The sequence below is a fragment of the Trichomycterus rosablanca genome, chromosome 10 (assembly GCF_030014385.1).
Source record: "Trichomycterus rosablanca isolate fTriRos1 chromosome 10, fTriRos1.hap1, whole genome shotgun sequence".
NCBI lineage: Eukaryota > Metazoa > Chordata > Actinopteri > Siluriformes > Trichomycteridae > Trichomycterus > Trichomycterus rosablanca.
The window spans coordinates 2,001,162-2,028,238 of record NC_085997.1 but is presented as its reverse complement, the minus strand read 5'-3'; the positions used below and the strand labels follow the sequence as shown (position 1 = coordinate 2,028,238).

General features: G+C 42.7%; 2 protein-coding genes across 7 annotated transcripts in view; one reads left to right on the top strand and one right to left on the bottom strand.

The window, feature by feature from the left end:
* Nucleotides 1-4,305: 4,305 nt before the first annotated feature.
* Nucleotides 4,306-8,387, top strand: LOC134321568 (zinc finger protein 883-like). The gene is made up of 5 exons (XM_063003375.1): nucleotides 4,306-4,462; nucleotides 4,907-5,178; nucleotides 5,440-5,507; nucleotides 5,587-5,777; nucleotides 5,888-8,387. The coding sequence occupies exons 1-5, from the start codon at nucleotides 4,306-4,308 to the stop codon at nucleotides 7,447-7,449; spliced, it is 2,250 nt and encodes a 749-aa protein (XP_062859445.1). The 3' UTR covers nucleotides 7,450-8,387.
* Nucleotides 8,388-8,402: 15 nt separating this feature from the next.
* Nucleotides 8,403-27,077, bottom strand: part of LOC134321132 (calcium-activated potassium channel subunit alpha-1-like) — a 66,945-nt gene continuing 48,270 nt past the window's right edge. For 2 of the 6 annotated variants that reach the window (XM_063002699.1, XM_063002700.1), the window contains 24 exons: nucleotides 25,138-25,213; nucleotides 24,768-24,938; nucleotides 22,940-23,031; nucleotides 20,941-21,051; nucleotides 20,752-20,857; nucleotides 20,570-20,652; nucleotides 20,372-20,441; nucleotides 19,963-20,118; nucleotides 19,737-19,846; nucleotides 18,699-18,767; nucleotides 18,466-18,552; nucleotides 18,210-18,286; nucleotides 15,554-15,586; nucleotides 15,042-15,144; nucleotides 14,787-14,910; nucleotides 14,037-14,261; nucleotides 13,363-13,555; nucleotides 12,978-13,085; nucleotides 12,756-12,839; nucleotides 11,094-11,224; nucleotides 10,705-10,899; nucleotides 10,119-10,237; nucleotides 9,759-9,959; nucleotides 8,403-8,776 (listed from right to left, as the gene is read on the bottom strand). In XM_063002699.1, the coding sequence (XP_062858769.1) occupies nucleotides 8,710-8,776; nucleotides 9,759-9,959; nucleotides 10,119-10,237; nucleotides 10,705-10,899; nucleotides 11,094-11,224; nucleotides 12,756-12,839; nucleotides 12,978-13,085; nucleotides 13,363-13,555; nucleotides 14,037-14,261; nucleotides 14,787-14,910; nucleotides 15,042-15,144; nucleotides 15,554-15,586; nucleotides 18,210-18,286; nucleotides 18,466-18,552; nucleotides 18,699-18,767; nucleotides 19,737-19,846; nucleotides 19,963-20,118; nucleotides 20,372-20,441; nucleotides 20,570-20,652; nucleotides 20,752-20,857; nucleotides 20,941-21,051; nucleotides 22,940-23,031; nucleotides 24,768-24,938; nucleotides 25,138-25,213 (2,791 nt within the window). In that variant the 3' untranslated portion in view covers nucleotides 8,403-8,709. Of the gene's footprint in view, nucleotides 8,777-9,758; nucleotides 9,960-10,118; nucleotides 10,238-10,704; nucleotides 10,900-11,093; nucleotides 11,225-12,755; nucleotides 12,840-12,977; nucleotides 13,086-13,362; nucleotides 13,556-14,036; nucleotides 14,262-14,786; nucleotides 14,911-15,041; nucleotides 15,145-15,553; nucleotides 15,587-18,209; nucleotides 18,287-18,465; nucleotides 18,553-18,698; nucleotides 18,768-19,736; nucleotides 19,847-19,962; nucleotides 20,119-20,371; nucleotides 20,442-20,569; nucleotides 20,653-20,751; nucleotides 20,858-20,940; nucleotides 21,052-22,776; nucleotides 22,869-22,939; nucleotides 23,032-24,767; nucleotides 24,939-25,137; nucleotides 25,214-27,077 lie in introns of all 6 variants that reach the window. The other 4 variants (XM_063002701.1, XM_063002704.1, XM_063002702.1 and 1 more) reach the window with 4 other exon arrangements.

Below are 27,077 nucleotides of genomic sequence, written 5' to 3'. Positions count from 1 at the left end.
TGTCAATATGTAGGCCACCTCGACAAGGATAAATATTAATAAACTGTGATTTATACAGGTTGTGTCCAGTAGTGACTTCAATAGAGTAAATAAAATAAAATAAATTTTTACAAATTAAGTAGTCAGATGCAGAAATGCTCCATTTAAACAGGAGAATGAATGTAAACAAACAAGCTGCTCCATTACCTATGGGCACCAGGTTGAAGTGACCTGTTGTGTGTATGCATACAGTAAAACTGATTGTATGATGTTACTATAAAGTGCAACATTTCTCATTTCAAAACAACCGGAGCCCAAACACTCAAATAATTATACTTACTTAAATCTAGATTCTTACATCAAATGTATAAAACATTGTACTTCATTTATAATAGATTTAATATTTATTTATGTTTATTTAGGGGCTTCTGTGCAACAGGCACCAGGGTTTGGTTTTACAATTCTAGACTGAACGTGACAGAATCATGCAGAGGGTTCAAGTGGTCCAAAAGAACTGAATTCAGAACTCGGACTAGGGCTGAAATCCAAATAACACCAATACTCACCTGTAGTGCACTATATACGGCGCGACAGCGATACAATATGTAGTGCACTATGTAGGGCTTATGGAGCTATTTGAGATTAAGCCGCTTGTATCTGTGCAGCTCAGCTAGCGGCTTCAGTTGAACTTACCTTGTGTGTTTAAAGCAGAACGGAGTGAATCAGCAACATCCACACAATTACCATCTTTTACTGTGAACGAGATCTGATGGAGGTCAGATTATCAGACCGCTATTAAATAAATGAATAAAATATTTACTGCAGCTGCAAGAGCAGAAACAAACCCGCATAATTCTTCTACAATCATTCTGATGGTTGGTGAAGCAACAACAGTGTGCATTACCGCCACCAGATGAGCTGGAGTGTGAACCCCATCTTCTATCACCGGGGAATTTAGGCTCCTAACCATGGTCAGGGTCCCGGTGGATCCAACGCCTCACAGAACCATATGATGGCTGCGTGGTCCCATGGTGTTGCCCGAATCTTTGTGTTTGGTTGCACATCCATCTTTACAAACAATGTAGGTTACAAAAAAAAAAAAAAAAGTAAAAATAGCACAAACTGGCTACTGATGAATGAAAACTTTCTAGATTCGCAGTGCTGAGGCATAGCTATGGTGACAAACTGCAAATTAAAGAAACAGTGGCCACATTTCATGTCAATCACATTTACCTGTTTGAATGAGGCGCGATCTACCAGCGTGCACTGTGCGATCGACGTATTGGGCACCCCTGGTTTAAATAGATGAATGTGGTACTTTCGGGGTTTTGTGTTCCCAAGGATGTTCCTACAATTCTTTTTCTGATGTTTTGGCTAATTTCTTTTCATTTTCTTATAATAGCAGGCAAAAAGGAAAGTAGGCCTTAAAGGCAGGCCTTAAGATACAGAAAGAGGTACACCTTTAACTTAAATAATGCCACAATAATGTCAGAAGCTTAAAAACACCCAACCAAACATTTTCTGGAATTTTCCAAGCTATTTAAAGACACAGCCAACTTGGTGTATGTCAATTTCTGAGCCAGTGAAATGTTTATATAGTGAATTATAACTCTGGAGAGTTCTGAAGATAATAGAATAGAACACCTTTATTTGTCATATATACGTACATATATACAGATGTACAGTACATTATTTCGTCGCATATCCCAACTTGTTTGGAAGCTGGGGTCAGAGCGCAGGCTCAGCCATTGTATGGCACCCCTGGAGCTGAGGGGGTTGAGGGCCTTGCTCAAGGACCCAGCAATCATTAGATGCTCGCCATTCAATCCGACAGAGCTTGATCTACCATGAAGAATAGGATAAATCGCCCAAATCCAGGTGTCCAAAGATCATAGAGATGAGTCCAAGAAAACTTATAGCTGTAATTGCATTTGTAAATGTCATATGCCAAGTTTGGAGATTTTAATCCTCCAGTATATAATTTTTATTTGGGTTACAAAATTAATTAGTTGTATTTGGGTGTCCTGATTAGGATGTTGTTGGAAGGTTAATAACTAACGTTTCTTATTAGTATTGTTACAACCACTAAACGTAATGTGAACACAAAGTTAACTTTGCTGGGAGGTGAACTGGCTACTCTAAACTGTCCCATGTTGGACATAATGCGCCTTTCCCAGTGCTCAGTATGCTCCAGTACAACGGAGTACGTATTCAAATCCAGAACTATCTGTGCCGTATCTAACAACATATTAATAAATATGTAATAACAATGTGTGTGTGTGGCACAGCGTTCTGTTAGGCTAGCCCACTACTGCTGGGTTCTAATCTCAGCTATTCACCAGCCGTCCTCCTGACTATCAGCCATGGGGCGTCTACACAGACAAGACTGGCAATGGGGGTGTTGGATCGGTGCCCTTTACAGAGTATTCCTGTCTTGTTTTACCAGGTGGGCCCACTGTGACTCTGACCAGGATAAAGCAGCTGATAAAAATGAATTTATGTTTAAAACCTGACAGATTTTTGTATCTTGGTACCAAACTCCAGCCCATATAGTGGCAGCAAAGCGCGTAATGTTGCTTCACCAAGCGACACAAACATTAAACAAGATACTATTTTCTCTGCTCTTGTTTTGCTCTGAGTGCTGCAGTGAATCTTCTTAATTTAATAAATTAGTAGTGGTCTGATAATCTGTCCTTCATCTGATCGAGTTCACAGTAAAAGATGGTGATTGTGTGGATGTTGCTGATTCACTCCGTTCTGCCTTAAACACACAAGGTAAGCTGAGCTGCTCAGATACAAGCGGCTCAATCCCAAATAGCTCCATAAGCCCTACATAGTGCACTACCTAGCGTATGAAGTAATGGATTCTGGACCGTCTCTAGTGCACTTTAGAAACAAAGCAAAGTTATTAGAGATTCAGCCTTAGTCCTACTGCTCGGTGCAGTTCTTTTAAATGTCAAGCAGGTTCAGGTGTAAACAGAAGTCCTACATTCATCTGGTGCACTAATGAAAAGATTAATTAGTCTTAGTTTTAGTCATGGAATAAGACTGTTATTTACTCATTCATAAAGGTACTGAGAGGATGAACTAGTGTTTCAGTGATGAAGTGAGATCATACACTTTATTATTCATTTATTTATAAATGTAATGAAGGAATGGATTAGTGTTTCAGCTATTAATTTGGTTGGTCTAAATCAGAACAAGACTAATCCTTTCCTTCATTAAGGAACTCTGGTCATGGTCCTGCTTCCAGCATTCAGTACCATCGATATGATATTGAACCAGATCATGGATATAAATAATGAACCTTTTTAAAAACGCGTTTTAGATCTTTTCTGATGGAGCCAGCAGAAGATGGAGCTGGAGCTGTCAGAGACACTTGGTCCCAGGATTCTGCTCCTGATTGCTCACAGGTAAACATTAGCACTGCAGCCCCATTATTTATTCTGTCTCTGCAGAGATATGTCTTATTACACTATATGGTCAAAAGTATGTGGACACCCATTATAACGACTGAATTCATATGTATCAGCCACACCTGAACAGTAGCAGCAGTTTGAAGAAGGCTCTTACCTGGTGAGGCACGACTGTACCCCTGTGCTCAAAGCGACACCCAAACCAAGACCTGCTTTGATAGGTTAGATGTTGAGGGATGTGTGGAATAAATTGAGTTTTAGTTGCAAGGGGGAGGGTCAGGTGTCCACATACTTTTGACCATATAGTGTACACTAATCCAAACTTCTATTTCTATTGTTGGTATCTTGACTCTAGCACGGGCCAAATGCTTACGTACGGACTGTTGTGTTACAGCAGATCTTTTGAAGTAATTGGCACCTGTGTGGCATAGAAGCCTTATGTAATGCATGCCATCACCATTGGTCTTGTTAGATGTATAACAGACACAATTGGGAAATGGGTAGCAACAGAGGTACCTCCAGGGTGGAGAAATACACAGAGAATAGCACGTTCCTCCCCCTTTATAATCCACTACTGGCTGGTGTAAAAAAAGCAGTAAGCACCTACATGCGTCTGAAAAGGTTTTGTACAAACAGCAGGGGAGCCAAAGTACCTGGTTTAATCAAAGATATGCAGATTTGCACCCTGAGACTAAAGAGTCCTGAATTTCCTTGCTTAATTTGACATATTATTGTGTTTTGATGGACAAAGACTTGTGCAACTTTAGATGAAGGAACATCCACCTCTGCAGGACGCATCATCCCCCTGGACCAACAGAATGGAGAATTCCAAAAGACCCTCACATCCGACACGTCAGGTTAGTAGTTTACATAATTGTAATGAATTTCTATCAATCTTTGAGTCTTTCTAATGGGGGTGTGTTTATCCGGGGGCACATCAGGAGGCTGTTTGAAGGAAGAGATTGTGGAGGTGATAATCGGCAACCACGATCATGGAAGCGGCTTCCACAGTGGTCCTGGTGCTGTCTGCATTAAAGAGGAAGAACCGAAAGATGACGGCTACCTGTGTAAGACAACGGTCTGGTAGATGCCACCTTAAATGTGTTTAGAACATCTGCTCAAATGCTTTGCCACTTTGGGTGCACCATCACATCTGCTCCAGTAGATAAAGCAGGTTAAGACTGATCAACCTTGATCATCTCTGGTCACTGACTGTGAGAAGTTGTGCATGCTCCTCATATCTTTTAATGGCTTTCCTTCAGGTAGTCCATGTTTCTCACACCTTTACGCCAAAAGCTACTTTAAATTGACCCTAGGTTCATATGAATATATGTTTTACATGTGGGTTAGCACCCACAGTGGTCCTGTTTAGGGTTAAGTAGTTACTGCACTAGCTTATGTTGACTGTTTTAAAGGAAAAGTAACTGGTAGAGAAAACTATGCACAACGTAAATAGACACCTGACCATTAGCTTTTGGACACATGGTTTGTTAAGTTTCCTTCCATTCCAGACTGTGAGGAGTGCAGAACCTTCTTCTACAACAAGTGTGAGGTTCACGGTCCGGCTCTCTTCATTCCCGATACCCCCGTTCCCATGGGGGTGGAGGACCGAGCCAGACAGACCCTTCCACCTGGGCTGGAGGTTCGGACGTCCGATATCCCTGATGCGGGTCTGGGAGTGTTTAATATGGGGGAGACTGTTCCTATCGGGGCACATTTCGGACCCTACCAGGGAGAGCCGGTGGACCGAGAGGAAGCTGTGAAGAGTGGATACTCCTGGGTGGTGAGTTTTGTGTGTCGTCTCCAGTGATGGTTTCATGGTCCAACTTAGTTTTTTAAAGGTGACCAAACAATAAGGTTTTGCTCTCCCATGTATTGTCTGGGCTAAGGGGTGGCACAGCAGGTAGTGTGGGTACTGCATTTCACCATGATCTTTAAGACCTGGGTTTGAATCCTTGCCTCCTTGCACCAGGACCTTTCCGGCTTAATAGAATTCATAGAATTTATTCAACTGAGATCGGTGAAAATGGTGGATTTTTTGCAGATTTGCAAGAGCAGCCAGTGTGAAGAGTACATTGACGCCAAGAGAGAGACACACGCCAACTGGATGAGGTGAGGAAGGCGCTAGCAGAAGTCTTCAGCCTCTTGTAGGTCCTGGTCCAGAGTCAGTTATTCTCCTCCGTTCTCTCAGGTACGTGAATTGCGCTCGTAACGAAGAGGAGCAGAATCTGGTCGCTTTCCAGTATCGAGGAGGGATTGTGTACCGGTGCTGTCGACCCGTCAGACCAGGACAGGAGCTCTTGGTGTGGTACGATGACGATTACGCCAAAGATCTCAGCATAACGTTCAGCTACCTCTGGAATAGAAAGTGCTCAGCCAATGGTTTGTTCCAAAGACTTTAATATTTCCATTTTAAATAAACCTAATTATTGGTTTGTCGCTTTTATTGTTGTTTTTATTGGAGTCGTTCCCCCTTTTTGTCTCTGTTCCAGAATTAAAAGACGCCTGTCTGCAAGTGTTCTCCTGCTCCTTGTGTCCTCTTTCCTTCACAGCTGAGATTTACCTCCACAAGCACATCTGGAGGTGGCACCACGAGGAGTACCTGAGACTCCAGAGATCTGGACAGATTACACATAATCTGGTGCCCACGATGCCCTCCAGTAGTCCTCGCGTGAACCTCTCTGACAGACGTGTGCAGCAAAAACTGTATCGCTGCTCGGAGTGTGGGCGGAGTTTTACCTACCAGACTGCCCTCCAGACACACCAGCGCGTTCACACTGGAGAAAAGCCGTACCATTGTTTACAGTGCGGGAAGAGCTTTCCTCACCAGGGCACTCTCAAACAGCACCAGCGCATTCACACGGGCGAGAAGCCGTATCAGTGCTCGCACTGCGGAAAGTGCTTCCGACACCAGGGCACTCTCATCGACCACCGGCGCATTCACACGGGAGAAAAGCCGTACACGTGCTCACAGTGCGGGAAGAAGTTTAGCAGCCAGGGCACTCTCAAACTGCACCAGCGCGTTCACACGGGAGAGAAGCCCTATTACTGTTTGCAGTGCGGGAAGAGTTTCGCTCAGCCGAGCGCTCTCCAGCGGCACCAGCGCATTCACACCGGAGAGAAGCCTTTTCACTGCTCGCAGTGCGGGAAGAGTTTTACTGACCAGAGTTCCATCAGGCAGCACCATCGCGTTCACATGGGCGTGAAGCCGCACCAGTGCTCGCAGTGTGGAAAGAGGTTCCTTCAAAAGAGTCACCTCAAGATACACCTGTTCGTTCACACCGGAGAGAAGCCGTACCAGTGCTCCCAGTGCGGGAAGAGGTTCACACGCCAGCCTGCTCTGCAAACACACCAGCGCATTCACACCGGAGAGAAGCCGTATCAGTGCTCTCAGTGTGGGAAGTTTTTCCGTCGGCAAAGGACTCTCAAGCTGCACTCGCGCATTCACACCGGAGAGAAGTCGTACAAGTGCTCTCAGTGCGAGAAGTGTTTCTATCGCCGTAGTAGCCTCAAGCTACACCAGCGCATTCACGCCGAAGTGAAGCCGTACAGCTGCTCACAGTGCGGCAAGAGTTTCACCCGTCAGAGCGCGTTCCAATCCCACCAGCGCATTCACTCGGGTGAGAAACCCTATCAGTGCGCCCAGTGCGGGAAGACTTTCCATCGTGAGAGTAATCTCCAGCGGCACCAGCGCAGCCACACCGGAGAGAAGCCGCACCAGTGCTCGCACTGCGGGAAGAGCTTTCCTATACCCAGTTACCTAAAGAGACACCTGCGCATTCATACAGGAGAAAAGCCGTACCAGTGCTCACAATGTGGTAAGAGCTTCGCTTTGCACAGCGTCCTGAAAAGACACCAGCACCTTCACACAGGAGAGAAGCCATATCAGTGCCCACAGTGCGGGAAAGGTTTCGCCTTACTCAACGATCTAAAGAGACACCAGCGCGCTCACGCAGGAGAGAAGCCCTATCGCTGCTCACAATGCGGGCAGAGTTATACTAAAAAGAGTTACCTCCAACGACACCAGCGCACTCACAGCCAAGAAAAAACGTAAAGCTGCTTAGTTTGAGTGTTGAGTTTATTTAATACTCTTAAAGTTTCCTAACATGTAACACTAATTTATGGCTAGTCAAACTGTTAATCAATTAACACTGTTGTTTATTATTAGTAGTATTATTTATTAATATTATTACTATTGTGTTTTACTCACAAACCCCTGCTTTCTACCCATTATTCTAGTAAAGTGTCAGTATTTTTTGCTAGTATTTTAATTATTCCATATATGTAAACAAATTTAATAAGTCAGTGTAAAAGCTTTTGTCAGAATTTTAGAAATGATGTAGCTGTTGCCCAAACCAGTGGTACTCAAACCTGCATCCTAAATTTTAAAGTGCTCTTCCATCATTTAATCACTGTTAATTGAACTAATAATCTAAACGGTTCATCACTTTATCATATATGATCCTCAGTATAAAGGAGAACAAAAATGTAATATCCAGACCCTGATTTGAGTACCTCTGTGGTGCAGCTGGTAGAGTGGGTCCTGAAGACATGGGATCAATTCCTGCCTTTGGTCACAGTCCATGAGAAGAATTTTTATTTATTTTCTCCAGCTTCTTAAACCATAGTCTAGCAAAAAGTCTGAAGAAAATGAATAAGTATTGTTTGTTACTACAGTTTAGTAGATGGTTTTTGGTCTTGCTGGATGTACATGCATGCTTTGCAAACTGAAGTATTTTGCAGTGTCTGTGCAGTAATGTTTTAGAAGCATGACACCAGTTGTTATAAAGTATTTCTAAGCTCAGAGTCACAGTTTTTGTGTGTTCTGTGCATTACACACCAGCATAAACACAGTACATCCTCCTCTGTTTATATCTGCCAGGCTGCCATCTCATGTTAACCATAAAAGACCTTTTTTTTACCTTTACATAAAGTGACTTGGGCTGTTCAGCCCTCGGCTCCTGGAGTATTTAATGCTGCCTTGTCATCATTCAAGTGTTCAAAGTGTAAACCTGAACAGTGTTTTATTAGGATTACTGTCCATATATTTACTGTATATAGAGTGTTTTACCTCATTATTACATTCTCATAAACATAATCTGTTCTGTATTAACCCAAACTGTTTATGGGCTCCTCCAGCAGAACAGAACACTGTTAAACACTGTTAAACAGTTCCATAATAATATCAATTAATAATTTATAATACAGTTCATAATATAAATTCCACTCATTTAAAAAAATGGGATGAACTGAGCTTCTTGAAAACGTTGGCTGTGCTAGCCACCGGCTGGGCGCCCACACAGTGCAGTCGAAGTCATTCCTTTAGAGGCAGCTGCACTAGAGACGTTTGATTCACGGACAGCAGTGCGCGACTCTCCAGTCTGCAGGGGAGGTTAGAGTTAGGGAACCGGATATGATTAGATCGGGAGGAAAAGGGCATAAATGCAAAAATGAATGAACACAAAGTGCTAATTATTATTAACGAGAAAGTTTTATTTCTACATTAAAAGCCATCGATTATAGAAATCATTTATTTAAAGTGATCAAACCGATTGTGAGGCACGAGGGTGCGCTCATGTGAAGGATGTGATGTCAGGAATGTGTGTTTGTGATGTGAAAGTAGAGGATGTTAACACATCTATAGTAATATGCACTATATGGCCATAAGTATGTGGACACATGAGATTGTCAGACATCCTAATCCAAAACCATGGGCACTTTGCGAATGTCACAGGCTGCTCTACTTTTTGCCCATGAGGGTAAGAGGATCTATGAGGTGAGTAATTGATGCCGGACAAAAAGGGTTTGCCCTGGAATTGACGTTTTCTTTTTAGGCTGTTTAGTACAAGCCACAGACATTCCCTCACACCTGGCTTTGTGCACAGGGGTTAAAAATTAAAAGCATAAAATACATGTGTCACTAATTAGGAGGGGTGTCCACATACTTCTGGCCATACAGTGTTGATTCACTGAGCATTTTTGGCGTATAACGGTATTCACGATAACGCAGAATTACAGAATGTCACGTTTTAATACTGGTAAAGCTACCAACATGTTTTCAGAACACCCAGATTCCACATTCTAGGATCCTCCGATGGTAGGGTTCAGAAAGCGTTCCTGTTAGCTGGGTCCATCCCAAGCGGAACGGTACCAGACTTTGGTCCGGAACTGTTCACATGATTACAGGCTGCTGCCCATTACACCTTTTTTTTTTAATCCACAGCTTAACATTCCCCCAACAAGCACAGAGAAATAGAGCCGATTCTGGTGTTCAGTCAGGGCGGTTAGTGGCTGATGGATGTGAACGGCAACGGCGGCGAGAGGTGCAGCGACGCGCTGCTGGGGCGTTACAGAGGAACGTACTTGGGCTTGTCCCGCGGCTCTCGGCTCTTGCCGTGTTTGGTGCTGATGGAGTGGACGGATGAGCTTTTCTTACTGGACGAGTGCGAGGAGTGAGAGAGGGTGGAGCGACACTGCGCCGCGTTGTGATCGAACTGCATCAGACAGAAGATCAGGTCTGTGGGAACCAGCTCGAACTCGTACGGCGGGTTGGTGATCACGTAGCTGAGAGACGCACAATAATTACTTACACATGTAGATAAATTACAAGCACGTTAGATGATTATGATGTGATTATAATAATCACACTTCTTTATTAACATCTGATCATGCATAGACGGTGTGTGTGTGCTTTGTGGGTTTCCTTAAAGATGACAAACTTACCGTTTGGTGCACTGACTGGAAGCGCTCAGGTGAGCGTCTCGTAAGCGGTAAATACCGAAACACAGCATGTTGTAGGTTTTTAACGCCTTACAGAATAAATCGCCGTAACATCCACCTTCCTGCAAACCAACACACGTCATCATTCAGTAGATACAATTACACACTCACTTTTACCCTCTCACACACACAGTCTAGTCACTAATTTAAACATACACTATATGGCCAATAGTATGTGGCCACCTGACCAGAAGCTTGTGGACATCCCATTTAAAAAATGCTGATGTTGCTCAAGAAAGCCTAAATTGATATTCCAGTGGGGCTGAGCTCGGGGAAAAGAAAAGGGCCTTCCCTAAACTGTTGCTGCAAAGTTAGAAGCTTATAATTTCCTTGACATAATTGATTTAGAACATTAGAACATTCCTTCACATAGATATGAAAGACTGATCCACAGTAGCAAGAAGTACTTGTTTGCTACAGAATTGTTGGTGGCAGTACTGTAGGTGTTACATAACATTTTCCACCAACCAACAAACACATAAGAGCCACAAATACTTTCTCAGCTCTGTTCTAATGATTCTTCTCTTACCCCGAGCTGGGCAAATGGTCCGTCGTACAGGGCGAGCTGTGCCACGCGACACCGGTCTCTGTTGGCAAGTGTGTGTGTATCACTGTATCCACCACGCAGTGCGTTCTCCTCCGCCAACAGACCCTCCAACTCCGGAGTGGCGCCACCCGTCACCAACGTCCTTATTAACGTCAGTATGTTATCGTTAAAGTACGTCTACAGAGGGAGACACACACAGAGAGTGAGAGAGAGAGAGATCGGCACCTTAAACACAGAGCACAGAGAACATACCAAAAATCCTCACAAATGATGGACTGTCCTGTATGTGCTTGTCTGTGTCTGTGTATACTGCATATACATGTGTGTGTGTGTGTATGTATGTGTACATGTTTGGGTGTGTGTGTACTCACAGCACTCATTAGTGAGTCGAGCACACTGACGGCGAAGGCTGTTCCACAGGCGAAGGGCTGAGTGAGGTAGAGCTCGGTGTCCGGATCATCATCATCATCCTGATCCAGAAACTGAACGTTCGAGTCGTTCACTACGCAACACACACAAGGTACATTTCAAAAAAAGTTGGGACAGGATGTGGAATGCTAGTGAAAACAGAAAGCAGTGATTTAAAATTCACGTTGACCTGGTTTCAAACTAAAATTAAAGCCCAACCAGCCATGACCAGGATATTTAAGCAATAGAACACGAGAGGGAGTGTGTATCGCGAATAACATCACGACCTCGAGTGTTCTATTGCTTTTATACAACAGTTTTTACAAAATAAAGAAAGAAAATAAATCAAAGAAGCCCTGAATTTCATAATAAATTTGCTTTAATATTGACGATACCTTCCGCCAAAAAGTAGTTCCACAACGAATATAAAGTTTAACACTACAAAGCAGACATCCCAAGTTGCAAAAACTCATTTCAGGGAGGTAAGAACAACAAGAGGAGGGCAAGAACCTCCGAAGGGAAAAAAAGAAATAAAAAAACCTCTCGCACACACCAAAGTATATAGGTGAAAACAGAACTACTAGGAGCTTAACTAACTGTTCGCGTTACAAACACATTAATGTTCCCTACATAGTGCACTAGATTGTGTATCAGATCACGGATATATGTTCCCTACATAGTGCACTAGATAGTGAATTAGACAATTGATTTATGTTCCCTACATAGTGCACTAGATTGTGTATCAGATCACGGATATATGTTCCCTACATAGTGCACTAGATAGTGAATTAGACAATTGATTTATGTTCCCTACATAGTGCACTAGATTGTGTATCAGATCACGGATATATGTTCCCTACATAGTGCACTAGATAGTGAATTAGACAATTGATTTATGTTCCCTACATAGTGCACTAGATTGTGTATCAGATCACGGATATATGTTCCCTACATAGTGCACTAGATAGTGAATTAGACAATTGATTTATGTTCCCTACATAGTGCACTAGATTGTGTATCAGATCACGGATATATGTTCCCTACATAGTGCACTAGATAGTGAATTAGACAATTGATTTATGTTCCCTACATAGTGCACTAGATTGTGTATCAGATCACGGATATATGTTCCCTACATAGTGCACTAGATAGTGAATTAGACAATTGATTTATGTTCCCTACACGGTGCGCTGGATTGTGTATCAGATCACGGATTTAAAACGTGACCGGGAAAAAAAAGTCGTTACTGGCAACGCGTCAGCGGAGTAATACAGTTGTGGTGTGAAAAGGCCGTGCTGTTATCACCAATATCAGCACGGCTAGAACGCTTCTCAACCAATCAGATTGTAAGGTCGGAACTAACTGTTGTATAAAATAAATTAATGAAGTTCTTTAGGTGAAACCTTAAGTGTTCCGTTTTCAGTGTAAAATGGATCAGATCGCTGCTTTTTGTTACTGCATGTCACACCCTGTCCCAACATTTCTGAAACTAGGGTTTGTCGTACATCAGCGTATTAACCACACCATGACGCACTTTTTAGTCTATTTAGACCAAGAACTGTTATTAGAATGCAACCTCCAACTATGTGTATGTGACGCTGAATTATTGTGTGTGTGTGTCCTACCGAGTTCAGTGATCATTGGGATGTTGGTTCCACTGCTCTTGTCTTGTCTCACACACACTGCATTCAGCAGCCTGTCTGATTTAGCTAGAAACAAGAGACGCACACGTTTCTCACCGGACATGTTTAAAAGAAAAGCTGTCCACACATCTGTCTTGGCAGGGTGCACAAACTTTTGCATACAGATGTAATGCTGTGGGTGTGTGTGTGTGTGTGTGTGCGTACCAAGCTCTGTGATGATGGGGATGTTGGCTCCTGTGCTGATGGAGGTTTCATGGCCATGAACAGGACTGTTATCAGGGGACAAGCGGTCCATACCAGGAGGAGTAAAGCCTACACACACACACACACACACACACACACACACACACACACATATCAAATCTCCTATAGATGGATTATGGTAAGGAATCCTGTCCTGTTTCATCCTTTTCATTGTCCCTTTCCCTACAATCACTGTGTAGACACCCGGCCGGCTGATAGCACAGCTGGGATTCAAACTCGAGAGCTTGAGATCTCAGCACTGGTGGGCTAGAGTGTTTTACCCCAGGTCCATCTCTATCTGCATATGAGGTTTGTCAGGTGGGTGCAGGTGTGGGAGTGGGCGCACCCTGTGAGTTGGCCTGCAGGAGACCAATGCTGTCGTCGAACTGCATGGATTTGATGTTGAGCGAGGCGAGGATGCACTCTTTGTCCTGCAGCGACACATCGTCGATGTTGTTCTGATTGGCCGACAGGATCACACACATGTCGCACAGGTTGATGTTAACGGCCCTCAGATCTGCTCTGCTCAGAGGAGAGCCCTACACACACACACACACACACACAAGTCATTAATTAGGAATGATTATAATCAAACATGCTAAATATATGTGGATACCTGAGCATAAGATTGTTTAATGAGCCATCTCTGTGGGGATTTGTGCCAATTTAGTCAGAGCATTTGTTAGGTCAGGCAGTAATGTCGGATGAGAAGGTCTGGCTTGCAACCGAGGTTCCAATTCATCCCTGTGGAGCTTGTTGGGAGTGAGGTCAGGACACTGTGCAGGACTCTGGAGCTTCTTTACATCTTATCAAACTATATTTTTTGCTCTTAATGGACCACACATTGCGTACAAAGGCACAGGCATGCTTGAACAGAGACCTTTCCTAAACGGTTGCTACACATTTTGAGGCACTTTGTTTATTTTATATAGTCGATTTAATACACCTGTTGGCAATAGCACAGTAATTAAGAGGGGTGTCCACATACTTTTGCTAAACTCATGTAGCTCATGTACTCACGGGCAGGATGGAAACCTTGGGGAAGTTGTGTAAGGTCTCCCACTCCCTCTTCAGGTATTCCAGTGATCCCACAAACACGATGTGTTTGAGTTCGTGGTAGTGGAAGTTACTCGCTCTCAGAGGCATCACCAGGTTCCTCAGACCCACCACGGCGGACTTCACATCGCCGAATATGCACACCACCACATGACCACTCAGAACCGTCATGGCTGCCTCGCTACGAGTCTGAAAAATACGACACACCCTCCATACATAAAGCTGACACACACAACGTCAAGGTCACTTATTAAAAGCACGATGGTCTGACGATCCTAGGTCGCTCTCAGCTGTGCTATAGAACAATGGTCGAGCTGGGGTTTTTTAATGATGCCTGCACAGAGGGGTGAAAGTCGCGCACATGAAGTAACGTGATTGGCTGAATGTGTCACATGACTTTCATGTCTAAAGTGAACCAAATCACGGAGACCAAACATGCATTATATACATTCACTGATAAAGATTAGGGGTTTTCGTCCCTGTATTTGGATGAACCCTCCATCATGACACTGACATTAGAAGCTTTCAAATGCCATAATGAGAGGTCGTAAGATTTGGCGCCAGCTTTTATTACACTGTTACGTCACCAGTGCCAGTTGTAGCTGTGATACAGGTTGTTTGCTTGATTTTTTATGCTAGTTATATGACTAAAAACAACAAAAACATGTTTTATTAATGACCTTGACACTAACTCCCTCTCTCACACATACGTACCAGTACCACTTTCTCAATGTCTTTGGATGGACACCAGTGGAACATTCCTGTGGAGTCGTATCGCTTTACGCTGTCGTCCATCGTCTCCATCTGATCGTGCCTGGGTATAAGCACAGAGTCATGCCTGGGGAGGACAAAATAAAGCAAAAAGATGACAATACTGAACCATCACAAAACCTACATACAACTGCTGCAATCTCGAGCTGTGCTATTGACTGGCTGTGTCTGAGGGAGGGACTAAAAGTGGGTTCTTACCTGTTGCTTTTCGGTGAGCAGTTAGGCGAGGTTCTCATTCCTCCATTACGTTGTTTCTTCTTCGGTGACAAAGTGGTTTGCTGGATCACTGGCGCATCCATTGCTAATATTCGACAGAAGAAGTGGGTTTAACTATCATCCCTGTCACATCGAACAGAAACACTCATACACAGATGAGCCAAAACATTAGGAGCCCTGTGGCATTTGGTACCAGGATGTTATCTATTATGAATCTCTATCCTAGGTGAACAATGCACAAGTACCCGGCTGTCAGGATTCTCTTGACCAGTCTACCTTTTTCCATTGCTGATACCTGTCTGCACATTGTAGGTACCTTGGATGGTGGACAGGAGTCATTATTGGCAATTTGACTGGCACAGAAGGGTTTGATGCACTGTGTGCTGCCTGTGACACTACCAAATAGGCATTGCTATGCACATTTATGGAGACGGATGCTAAACACAATACACACTAATACACAAAACAAGATTAGAAAATATTTGTGGACTTACTTGATTTGATATATCCGTTATAGTTATTTTTAGCTGAGAAGAATGTAAAGACAAAATTAAGTTACTTTGAGGCACATAAGCTCATGAAAGACGAGTAAGATTTAACATAACAAACAGCAATGAACCAAAATGCTAAAATGTGAAATAAAATAAGAGCAAGTCATCATATTGTGCTAGTCCACCACTGAGGAGACTCAAGTTTGAGTCTTAGCGGTGCTATTGGCCTGGTCAGGTGAACTACAGACACAAGTATGAGTATCTGTGGAATTAGTCAGACTTGCTGCTGCAACACTGACCCCTAATGTCTGATTAATGCACCGACACCAGTGGTGGAAGAGTACAGAGAGTATAGCGTGACTCACTATGTGTTAAAGCTCTCTGTAAGAATCTAATGCTGGGTAGTGCAGTTTTGGAAGAGGTTTAAATCATAAATTAAGGAGAAAATGACAAAAAAAAGGTCAAATAAGGAAGAAACCATCGACAACTATTAAGTACAGTTAATCAGATTTAAACAGCACTAATAAAAACTCCACAACATGCAGATGCAATCTAAAGCTCACAGCTGGACTATCAGAACTACAGCCTCTACATCACCACAGCCATGTCTAGCACTCACTACAGGACACCGGACACAGGTGAGGCGGCTATGGCAGGACTTACAGGAGCGTACGTTTGTCGAGTTATCGCTAAGAGAGTTGGGAGACAGAGGCAAGGCACATGGCGGAGTCTCCACGTTACTAGGAGAGCTGCGGGTCATGCACCAACACCCATCTAAACAACATGCCGGTCGCTTTGGCCGGCCGCCGGCCGCCTTAGCTGGAGTCGAGAGAATGAGGGAGAGCAAAGGAAGAGGAGAGGGTTAACTCAGGCGCTTTCGTTACCGCTGTCAAAGACAAAGCAGGATGTGATTTAATAACGGCCCTGGAGAGCTGAAGAGACTCAGTATTATGAGCTGAAGAACTACACAGCATCGAGAAAATAACAGAATTACAGAGGATGTGCATGAGACGACATCCATCCAGTATCATAAAAGATTTATTTTACATGTACATTATTTGGATCTACCAGTTGTTTGATTTGCTTTAAGTTTTCATTTTTCAGTACTTTCGTTACCTAGTAAATTTAGCGTGGGGATTGCCATGATTTTTTGCGGGTGAGGGGGGTATATTGCTCCTCCGACCCTGTTCCACCCATGCACTCTGCAGGGTCCTTACACATATTCCGCTCATCCCTCCCTGCATGACCTGCCGATTATGCCCGCTAGATGGCACCCAGCCGACCGGTGGCAACACCTAGGAGTTCAGAATCTCGGTTCTGGTGTGCTATTTTTTTCTCTCTGCCCTTTTGTTTGTGGTTTTTAGCTACAGACTTGGACTATCTTGGTTGTCCTGCAATTTTGTTTATCTCTTCCATCCTCTCATGTACGGGGCATCAGCGGATGCTTCCGAAGCAAAGTGTGACCCGCTTCATTACAATAGAGCTCTACAGGGATCCAATATCAAGCTATAACATAAAGAACCAAAGAGGGAGCAGGTATTGGGTCTTGAAGGATGATAGAGCTATAGAGGAACACTAATCACTGAAGAACTAAGTGATCATGCAGGGCAACTTGAATGTGGAAATGGGATAAAGCCGAGTGTTCAGGACCCTACATCAGATATTAAAGATTCTCAGATGGTCTTCGGTTTTATAAAGTGACACAGTGGAGCTTATACAATCTTCATGCAGCATGCAGGTACGACAGAGGGCATGCACGACACTGACTCAGCAGCTGTTTTGATCAGGCAGTTCAGGCATCATGAAGAATACAACTCGTTTGCCAGCAGTGCTGTATTTTGGCAAAAATTTCGGAAAGAGATTTTACTAAAACTGACACGTGTGCACCAAATAATCTCAAACCTTTAGGGCACAGAGAGAAGCAGAATTTACTCACTATGTGTTACTAATGGACACGAAGAAAAGAGAGCGAGCTCATTTCCACGGCAGCAGAAAAGAAGGAACATGTCAAAACATGACTGAGAATGATTATAAACACCACAGAGAAACTGTCTGTGATTTATCCCACAGTTCATCACATGCTTGTACGCGGATCTGTCAGAATTATTACATTATCACCTCACAATCACAGCTGTTCCATCTAATCCTGGTTGTTTAATATGACCACAGTTAATCACAAGGGTTACAATCCCAACATCTAGTTCTGATCAGTTGTAGCAGGTCCAGTTCTGATGCAAACATGCCCGTCGTATCTGCCTTTGATTATGGACAGGGGTCAGCATGGAACGCTTCAAGTCGTACGCATCAAGCTGTGATGCACTGCATCTTCTGACACCGTCTACCCAGGTGCATGTCCCTTTTGGTTGGTACTGACCACTTCATGCTGGGAACATCCCACAAGACCTGTAGTTTTGGAGATGCTCTGACCCAGTTGCCTAGCCATCAGAAGCAGTAGTGGCTTGGTTGTTAAACAGACAGGATTTGGATAACATGTGGGCATTGCGACATTCAATTTTAGTGCACTTCATAGCCTTTCCCTAGATGTGTATTCTCCTCACAAGATCACTACTGGCCAGCTGATATTCTAATCCAGGTTGTATAGTTTGCACCTCTTAATAAAAACAGGAATAACAAGAACATATGAATGCAGAATCCGTACCTCGCTTGCATCCACACTTCTTTATCCTTTTTGGGTCAGTGATGTCATCGTGGCATGCTTTGCAGTAATACAGGGCCCTGGAGAAAAGAACACAAGTGTACAGCAGGGTTCACGTACATTTCCATTTCCATGTTCATGAGCACGTCTCAGTTTGGGTACTCCTTCAGTCTCCACCGTGCTCATTCACCCATCAGAGATCAGTGCACACTGCATGGCATCTTACACTGACTGGTTAAAACGACGTGTCTCGCTGTACCTCTTCACTTCTTTGGCATCGCTGGCAATGAAGAAGCCCAGTGTTCCCTCCTGCATCTTCACATGATTGCCCGGGTTAATCAGTGTACTGCAACACACACATAAACACACAGGGTCTGTCCGTAAACCCGGTGATCTCCCTACACAGACGCATTTTGCGTCATCCTTTAATCTTTCTGAATAACGAGGGAGCGTCCGATGCTTCCTTAGCGGTGAAGAGCACACTCCACTCACCTGCTCTCTCGCTGGTCTGATTTATGCTCGATAGCTATCAAGAGCAGCTTCAGCTTCACATAGCACAACCTGCAGAGAAAAAAAAATCTACATGTCAGGTCAGGAATACCCTGGACAGAGCGCCAATCCATCACCTAGGCATAATTTTTGTGTAGGCACACAGCTGGCCAATAGCACCACTGAGATTTGAACCTAGATCCCAGCGATGGTTTTGTCACTGTGCTACCTTGAGACGTGGTTTTTACAGCTTGTCGCTGCACTCAAAGTTTCTTTTTTATTTTATTTTTTTTTTAAATATAATTTAGCGCGTCCAATTTTCATCCCATCAGTCAATCTCTCATTATACCGGTCCCTGCTCCTGATTGGGGGCTGACGAGGCCGTTCCACGCCTCCTCCGATACGTGCACAGCCAATCGACCGTCTTATCACCCACACTTGACGAGTGGAGCGCGTCAGAGTACTGTGCACGGAGGATCACACACTCCGCCGCACCCCCTCCCGTCTCCATGCAGGCGCCCCCAACCAGCCAGCAGAGGGCGTCACCGCCCCATTCCTGAGAGAGTATCCCCTCCGGTCTAAAGTCCCGCCCCCCCACCTGAACAACAGGCCAATTTGTTGTTCATATAGCCGCCCAGCCTTTCGACCGGTGAAGGCAGAGCTGGATTCGAAACGACGCTCTTTCGACATCCAGCTCTGGTTGCAGCGCGTGTTTTTACCGCTGCGCCACCTGAGCGGCTGCACTCAAAGTTTCATCTGATTAAACTTTGATTCAGTTTGCAACTGCTGCTAATCACACAAATTGTTTATTTTCATTGTTTTACATGAAAAGTAGTGAGAGCAGTTTGCATTATATATAGTAATCCCACGTTTCCTTATGCTGAAATCACTGGTTTAATTTAATTCCCACCCTTCGATTAGCGAGTTTTTTATTGACTTCAATATGAGGAACCAAACATGGAACATCAAAGACGTCTTGGCTGATCAAGGAGACTGTGAGTAAGAATAATAAGGTAGAAAATGCTTAGCATGATTACTTACTCACAAACCGCAGGGAAGGATAATCCCACAAAGGCACTGGACAGGTACTCGGTGTACATTTCATTAGCTACTCCTTCCAGATAATACTTCTGCCATGTGTCCTCTTCAATCTGACACACAAAGAATACACAACAACGTAAAGATCTGACAATCATTTACTACTCATCAAGTTCCATCTCCTCTTGGTTCTGCCTCTCAGTTTCAGGAGTGTCGTTTTCTGTGTTACCTTGATGTACGACCTCATGGAGAAGAGGTTGGCCAGCATGGTGGACAGACCCTGTGCTAAACAGCTCTGAGCGATAAATCCCAGCTTCAGTTCTGCCAGGCAGATGGCATCGTCTCCTTCCTTCCAGTTCCAGCTCGGGATGTTCAACAGATGAGCCTGAAACAAAAAACAGATTTTTTAAAAATTTTTTCCCCTTTTAGTTTTATTCAAAACGATAAATATTGACCGGTGCACCTTTAATACACTGGACACACAGTAATAAGGTAAAATAAATGTTCGGAGATTAATTTTGACATTTTATTATTATTATAATGCATGATCTGTTACACTGATTCAGTGTGTATCTTCTGACTGGATACCTACAGTTAATGATATTGTTTAGATATGTTTAGAACCAGGAGATAAAAACCTTATTGTGATACTGCAGCATCTGGGTGATGATGCGGATCCTTGGGTGGTAGTTCTTGATTGATATCACTCTGCACATAATAAAAGGTCAGATGTTGCATCAAAACTCCAACTTTTCCATTCATTTCCCTTTATCTATGACCATTTATGAATAAATCTATCTCTAACAGACTTGCTTCAGGCTGTGAACATTTGGTACCTCATGATATTGGATGCATCCTCTGCGTCGGGATCTGCACAGTATTTATTGGCTAAAATCAAGCAGGCATCTGCTGATTCAATCTAAAGTCGATGACACAGAGAGACACCAAACCTTTAAAAACGGCACAAACTAAAGTAAACGAATGTGCACAATCCTCAGTGAAGCTCAGAGCGTCGTACCTTGACTCGTGCTAGATCGTGAGGGTTTAGGACGGAGCCCTGGTAAAACTCTACCTGAGTGAAGTGCCGCTTGAATAAGGCTTCCAGCTCAAGATTAGGGGAAATACTGCGACCACACACAAAACCATGACGTGACCTTTAACTCGTGTATTGCATATTTATGTCGAAAGAATACCGTTTTTTACTTACTTATGAAGAAAAACAATTTCTACATTGACATCGTCCCTGTCCTTGTGAAGGAAGTCTTTGAGGAAGTTGGACACACTTTCCAGAGTGATGTGACCGCACACCACAATGTGCCTGCACAATAAAACGTTGAAAATATGAGAGCTGTCATAATATGAGTGCTGAAAATAAATGTACTATTCTATTAGCAGTTTCAGTAGACTAAAAATATAGTACAGAAAAATGTTCTAGCCGGGGTGATTACCAATAAGCTTGTACCAATGGTTCTAGGTTATTAGAACTTCTACAGGTACAAAACTGCTGCCCAATGCTGTTTCTAACAACAGGGTCACGATGTAAACCAAAAGTATGTGGACACCTAAACAACAAGCAGTGTTTCACTGACTTTTCCTTCTACCCTTTACCCAAAAGGTGTTTGATGTGGTTGAAAGGTCCTTTCCTGTTCTAGAATGACTGTAAACAGTAAAAACTATTGGTCTCCTATACTGAACATCCACTTATGAAAAGCTTTTCCAGAGGTGTAGAGACTGTTATAGTTGGGCGGGGATGGGTGGGGTTTCATATTAGCTATTCTGTTAATCTTTATTAATCGTACCAATGGTTCTAGGTTATAAATGACGTACAAAACAATAAATAAATAAAGACTTATAAAAGCAAACAGGCTGATTACAATTAGACCAAAAAGAAACTGTTTTTATTTCATCAGTGATGAGAAACTTAAGATAGCATGTTCTCCACATTTCTTAGCTGTGGGTACAACTCTAATAATATAAAATTACACTGAATTCATGTGCTTCATTCACATCATTTAGGACCACGTCCCAATAACTGACAGAAGAGACTGTAGGCTCTAACGGACTAACGGAGCGATAGAAGAAGGTCGCCTGGTCTGGTCTCTGTTTTTTTTCCAAGATCGTGTGGTTTACCCATGGAGGAGATGCACCAGGATGCACTTAAGGTCCTGCTGGTAATATCCTGGTACCAGACAGCACAGGACTCAGGTGTCTCGGTGGTTCAGAGCTGTTTTCACAGCATTTTCAGCAGGTGATCCGAATGTTTAGGCTTTTTCATAGCCGTTTTATACCAGTATAATTAGAGCTGACTGTATTTCACTCACATGCTTCTCATGACTGATGAAAAAAACAGATCCTGTTAAGAGACCCAGACTTTTGCACGATGCACTTTTGAGCAGCACTACTGAGCAGCAAGAGCCACAAATAAACACGAAAGCTGGAATATTTTATGAAATTAATGCGACATTGCAAGCCATGGCAGCAAACACGGGACATCACAAGCGATAAAATGGCTGCTGCTGTATTACCAGAACTCCCAGTCTGCCCAGTCTGTAGTGAAGCTGTTTCCAGAACTAGAACATCACAGCTGATCTGCTGTATTAGCATTACATAATACCAGTGTCCAGGGTGGCACTGTCGCCTCACAGCAAGCAGGTCCTGGGTTCGATCCCCAGGTGGGGCGGTCCGGGTCCTTTCTGTGTGGAGTTTGCACGTTCTCCCCGTGTCCGCGTGGGTTTACTCCGGGTGCTCCGGTTTCCTCCCACAGTCCAAAGACATGCAAGTGAGGTGAATTGGAGACACAAAATTGTCCAGGACTGTGTTCGATATAAACTTGTGAACTGATGAACCTTGTGTAATGAGTAACTACCGTTCCTGTCATGAATGTAACCAAAATGTGTAAAACATGACGTTAAAATACTAATAAATAAACAAACAAACCAGTGTGTCCCACATTCCCACACACGAAATGTAAAACCTTTACTAACTGGGTTATACTGGGTTACTGAGTTTCTCTTCTCACCGTGTGGAGTAAAGTGTGACTTACTTTCGGCCTCGGGTCGAGTTATGCGTCCCGCCGTATTTCTGCCGATTAAGGATGAGAGCAGCGATTTCTGGCACGTAGCGAGCGAACATGGCCTACATGCACGAGACAAAAAAAGAGGGGCATGCAGGCGGGCATCGGACCACATCCAACAAGCAATACTTACTTTCTCCCGTTTACGGCGCTATAGGAACCGCCGTATTTCTTACGGTTGCCTATCAATTCTATGATTTCGGGGACGTAGCTGGCAAACATGGCCTGAGGAGAGGACAGGAGACAGAGCAAGAGACTGAAACACCGGACACACTCAGAAGACTACGAGGAATTTCAACACCTCATACAGGGTCGGGTAGAATTAGGGAAATTAAACCTCAAGTGCCATGTTTAGTCCAACAAACACTCAGGTCTGGGTTGAAGTCTTACCACAGCCTGATGTCTCATACAGTAGCTACACGTATATTAATAATAATGTTTATTGATTAACACTGTACTACATTTTATTCTTCATAAAAATCATCCAGAGCTGTGATTTTACTGACATTTGTAACATGTAACATGTCTTACTAGTTCAATGTTACATATGTTTTTGGCCCTTTTTCTCCTAATTTAGATTTAACCCCACATCGCACTTGGTCACAGGCTAGCACCGGTCTGCTCCGACACATATGCAGCCACCGATCGTATGTATACACCAAACCAAGCGGATGATTCTTACAGATACTTCAACACGTTCCACATCCTTTCCCAATATTTTGAAACTATGTCGTTTCCCATGATTTTTGCTTTTGCTTCTGTATTTTTAATTCAACCAACCATAGAGTAAAAAGTAAAGCGTGCTAGGTGTAACATGTAGTTCTATCTGAAGCATTCCCAGCACCTTGTCAAACTGGCTACACCTGGGAGCAAGACTTTAATGGGATAACTGGGACTCAGCTCTACGCTTAGTCCTCTGACTTTCTGACTATTTGACTCCCTCGCTCCCTTGCTAGCATCTTTCTGGTGGGCACATGAGTCCCTGTGTCTCAGGTTTTCCATAAGTGGCATTACAGCTTTGTGAGGTTCCAAAGGTTCCCTATTTGGTTCCTCTGCTGGTGGACTAAGTAGCTGGTGGAGCTGCACTAAAGCACTCCCTGTATCTTCTGTGTTTCCTGTAGAGAACAGTGTGGAGTGCAGTGTTTCTGCTCCTGTAATGCGGTCCCCAGTCTGTTCTATTCCATCAAGTCCTGCTTTATGCTGCAGTTTTTTGGTTACAGTTTATTTTTACAGTGATGATTTCGTTCTTTCGTTCCCTTGTGTGGGTTTTGAGCCAGTGTTGTTCTGCCTTGGTGTTGTGCTGTCATGGCCGGCCAACCATGAATTATACAAATAAGTTCTAAATAAATGTTTATGTTTTTAAAGAAGACATGGTCATGTGATAACTCTTCAACCCGTCATGGAGTTTGTTGGTTGTTTAGGTGAGGAAGACTAGGAACCTGAACTTTAGGTTAATAATTACAGCATAATTACATGCATATTTAGGCTAATGATTAAATAAAATAGAAACAAACCGTGCAAAGGGGACACAGGAGGAAAACCTACAGCTGAATGTAAACTCTAATGATGGGCAGTGAGACTGGGACTGGTCTAACAATGGGTGTTGAGAGTTGTTTGTATTGATAACTGGTATTTAGGGGTTAAAAATCACATCAGGTTATTTGATGCTAGATTCCATGTTAACGTCCGGTATAGCTGTACTAATTCAACTAGCTAGACTCAAAGAGACTCAAATTTCAAATGTTTTACATGTTTGGGACGTTAAACAGTATTTATGAAGCCTAGAAAACCAGAATTAAGTCCCAGCTGATGAGTTAGCCTAATGAAATTGCTAACCGAACCACAATGGTGGACCATTCCTGGCTAAAATGTCCCAGTCTCAGCGTGACCACGCCTAGAACATCCAAGGTTCTGGTGTGACCCGGCCTCAAGATACAATTCAGGATTTTTTGTTTTTTTACCAATCCGCCCAGGATGAAGAAGACCATGAAAAGGCGTCCGAGCGCAGTCTTAGCGCAGACGTCTCCGTAGCCCACGGTGGACATGGTTACCATGAGTAAATACACGCACTCCCAGTACGAGAGCTGCTGGAAATTTTGGAAGTTTTCCCACGGATCTCCTGAGTTTTCCACCTGAAATGTGACAACGATATTACATTAGTGTTCAATACACTGAAGAACCAAAACATTAGGGCCACCCCACAAACATTTGCATGGACAATAAGTTGAAGGACCTGCTGGTAATGTCTTGATACCAGATACCAGGACACCTTCTCAACATTATTCAGTGTTAGTTGTAAACTACAGGTAGAAATGTTAAGTGTTCCCTCACCAAGTGAATAAAGCCTGCAGCAGTCAGCCATGTGCTAATAAAGATTGAGCACAAGTTCACCAGCTTTATGGAATTGCTGCAAAACAAAACATTTTTGTGGATTTTAAACAGTGCAGTAAGTTTAACCCATTAATAGCTTAAGTAACAAATCAGAATCTATATATTTATCGCTAAACCAATCAGCCACAACCTCAATCAAGCAGAATTATATTTATTTATTTATATATTTTTCTTCCTGTTTGCATTATTTTAAAAATGTTAAATTCCTCTGTGTATTCTAGGCCCACACAGGCCGAGTCTGATCCTTTAACATCGTTCTCATTAATATCAATGTCTTGTTAGTGTTGATTAGTCGCTGCAGGAGGAGGATTCTGAGCCACTGGGACAGTGGTAGCCTAGTGGGTAGAGCTTCTATCTATCTATCTATCTATCTATCTATCTATCTATCTATCTATCTATCTATCTATCTATCTATCTATCTATCTATCTACCTACCTACCTACCTACCTACCTACCTACCTACCTATCTATCTATCTATCTATCTATCTATCTATCTATCTATCTATCTACCTACCTACCTACCTACCTTCTACCTATCTATCTATCTATCTATCTATCTATCTATCTATCTACCTACCTACCTATCTATCTATCTATCTATCTATCTATCTATCTACCTACCTACCTACCTTCTACCTATCTATCTATCTATCTATCTATCTACCTACCTATCTATCTATCTATCTATCTATCTATCTATCTATCTATCTATCTATCTATCTATCTACCTACCTACCTACCTACCTACCTATCTATCTATCTATCTATCTATCTATCTATCTATCTATCTATCTATCTATCTCTATCTATCTATCTATCTATCTATCTATCTATCTATCTATCTATCTACCTACCTACCTTCTATCTATCTATCTATCTATCTATCTATCTATCTATCTATCTATCTATCTATTTATCTATCTACCTACCTACCTACCTTCTACCTATCTATCTATCTATCTATCTATCTATCTATCTATCTATCTATCTACCTATCTATCTATCTATCTATCTATCTATCTATCTATCTATCTATCTATCTATCTATCTATCTATCTATCTATCTACCTACCTACCTACCTTCTACCTATCTATCTATCTATCTATCTATCTATCTATCTATCTATCTATCTATCTATCTACCTACCTACCTACCTTCTACCTATCTATCTATCTATCTATCTATCTATCTATCTATCTATCTATCTATCTACCTACCTACCTACCTTCTACCTATCTATCTATCTATCTATCTATCTATCTATCTATCTATCTATCTATCTACCTACCTACCTACCTTCTACCTATCTATCTATCTATCTATCTATCTATCTATCTATCTATCTATCTATCTACCTATCTATCTATCTATCTATCTATCTATCTATCTATCTATCTATCTACCTACCTACCTTCTACCTATCTATCTATCTATCTATCTATCTATCTATCTATCTATCTATCTATCTATCTACCTACCTACCTACCTTCTACCTATCTATCTATCTATCTATCTATCTATCTATCTATCTATCTATCTATCTATCTATCTACAGTGCCTTGCAAAAGTATTCAGCCCCCTTGAACTTTTCAACCTTTTGCCACATTTCAGGCTTCAAACATAAAGATATGAAATTGTAATTTTTTGTGAAGAATCAACAACAAGTGGGACACAATCGTGAAGTGGAACGAAATTTATTGGATATTTTAAACTTTTTTTAGAAATAAAAAACTGAAAAGTGGGGCGTGCAATATTATTCAGCCCCCTTGCGTTAATACTTTGTAGCGCCACCTTTTGCTGCGATTACAGCTGCAAGTCGCTTGGGGTATGTCTCTATTAGTTTTGCACATCGAGAGACAGACATTTTTGCCCATTCTT

Bases quoted from the DNA above. Each gene is read 5' to 3' on its own strand.
- LOC134321568 (XM_063003375.1), top strand. From the start codon at position 4,306: ATGGGGGTGTGTTTATCCGGGGGCACATCAGGAGGCTGTTTGAAGGAA. The intron at 5,179-5,439 runs GTGAGTTTTGTG...GATTTTTTGCAG, and splicing joins AGAGTGGATACTCCTGGGTG to ATTTGCAAGAGCAGCCAGTG. The intron at 5,778-5,887 runs GTTTGTTCCAAA...TCTCTGTTCCAG, and splicing joins TAGAAAGTGCTCAGCCAATG to AATTAAAAGACGCCTGTCTG.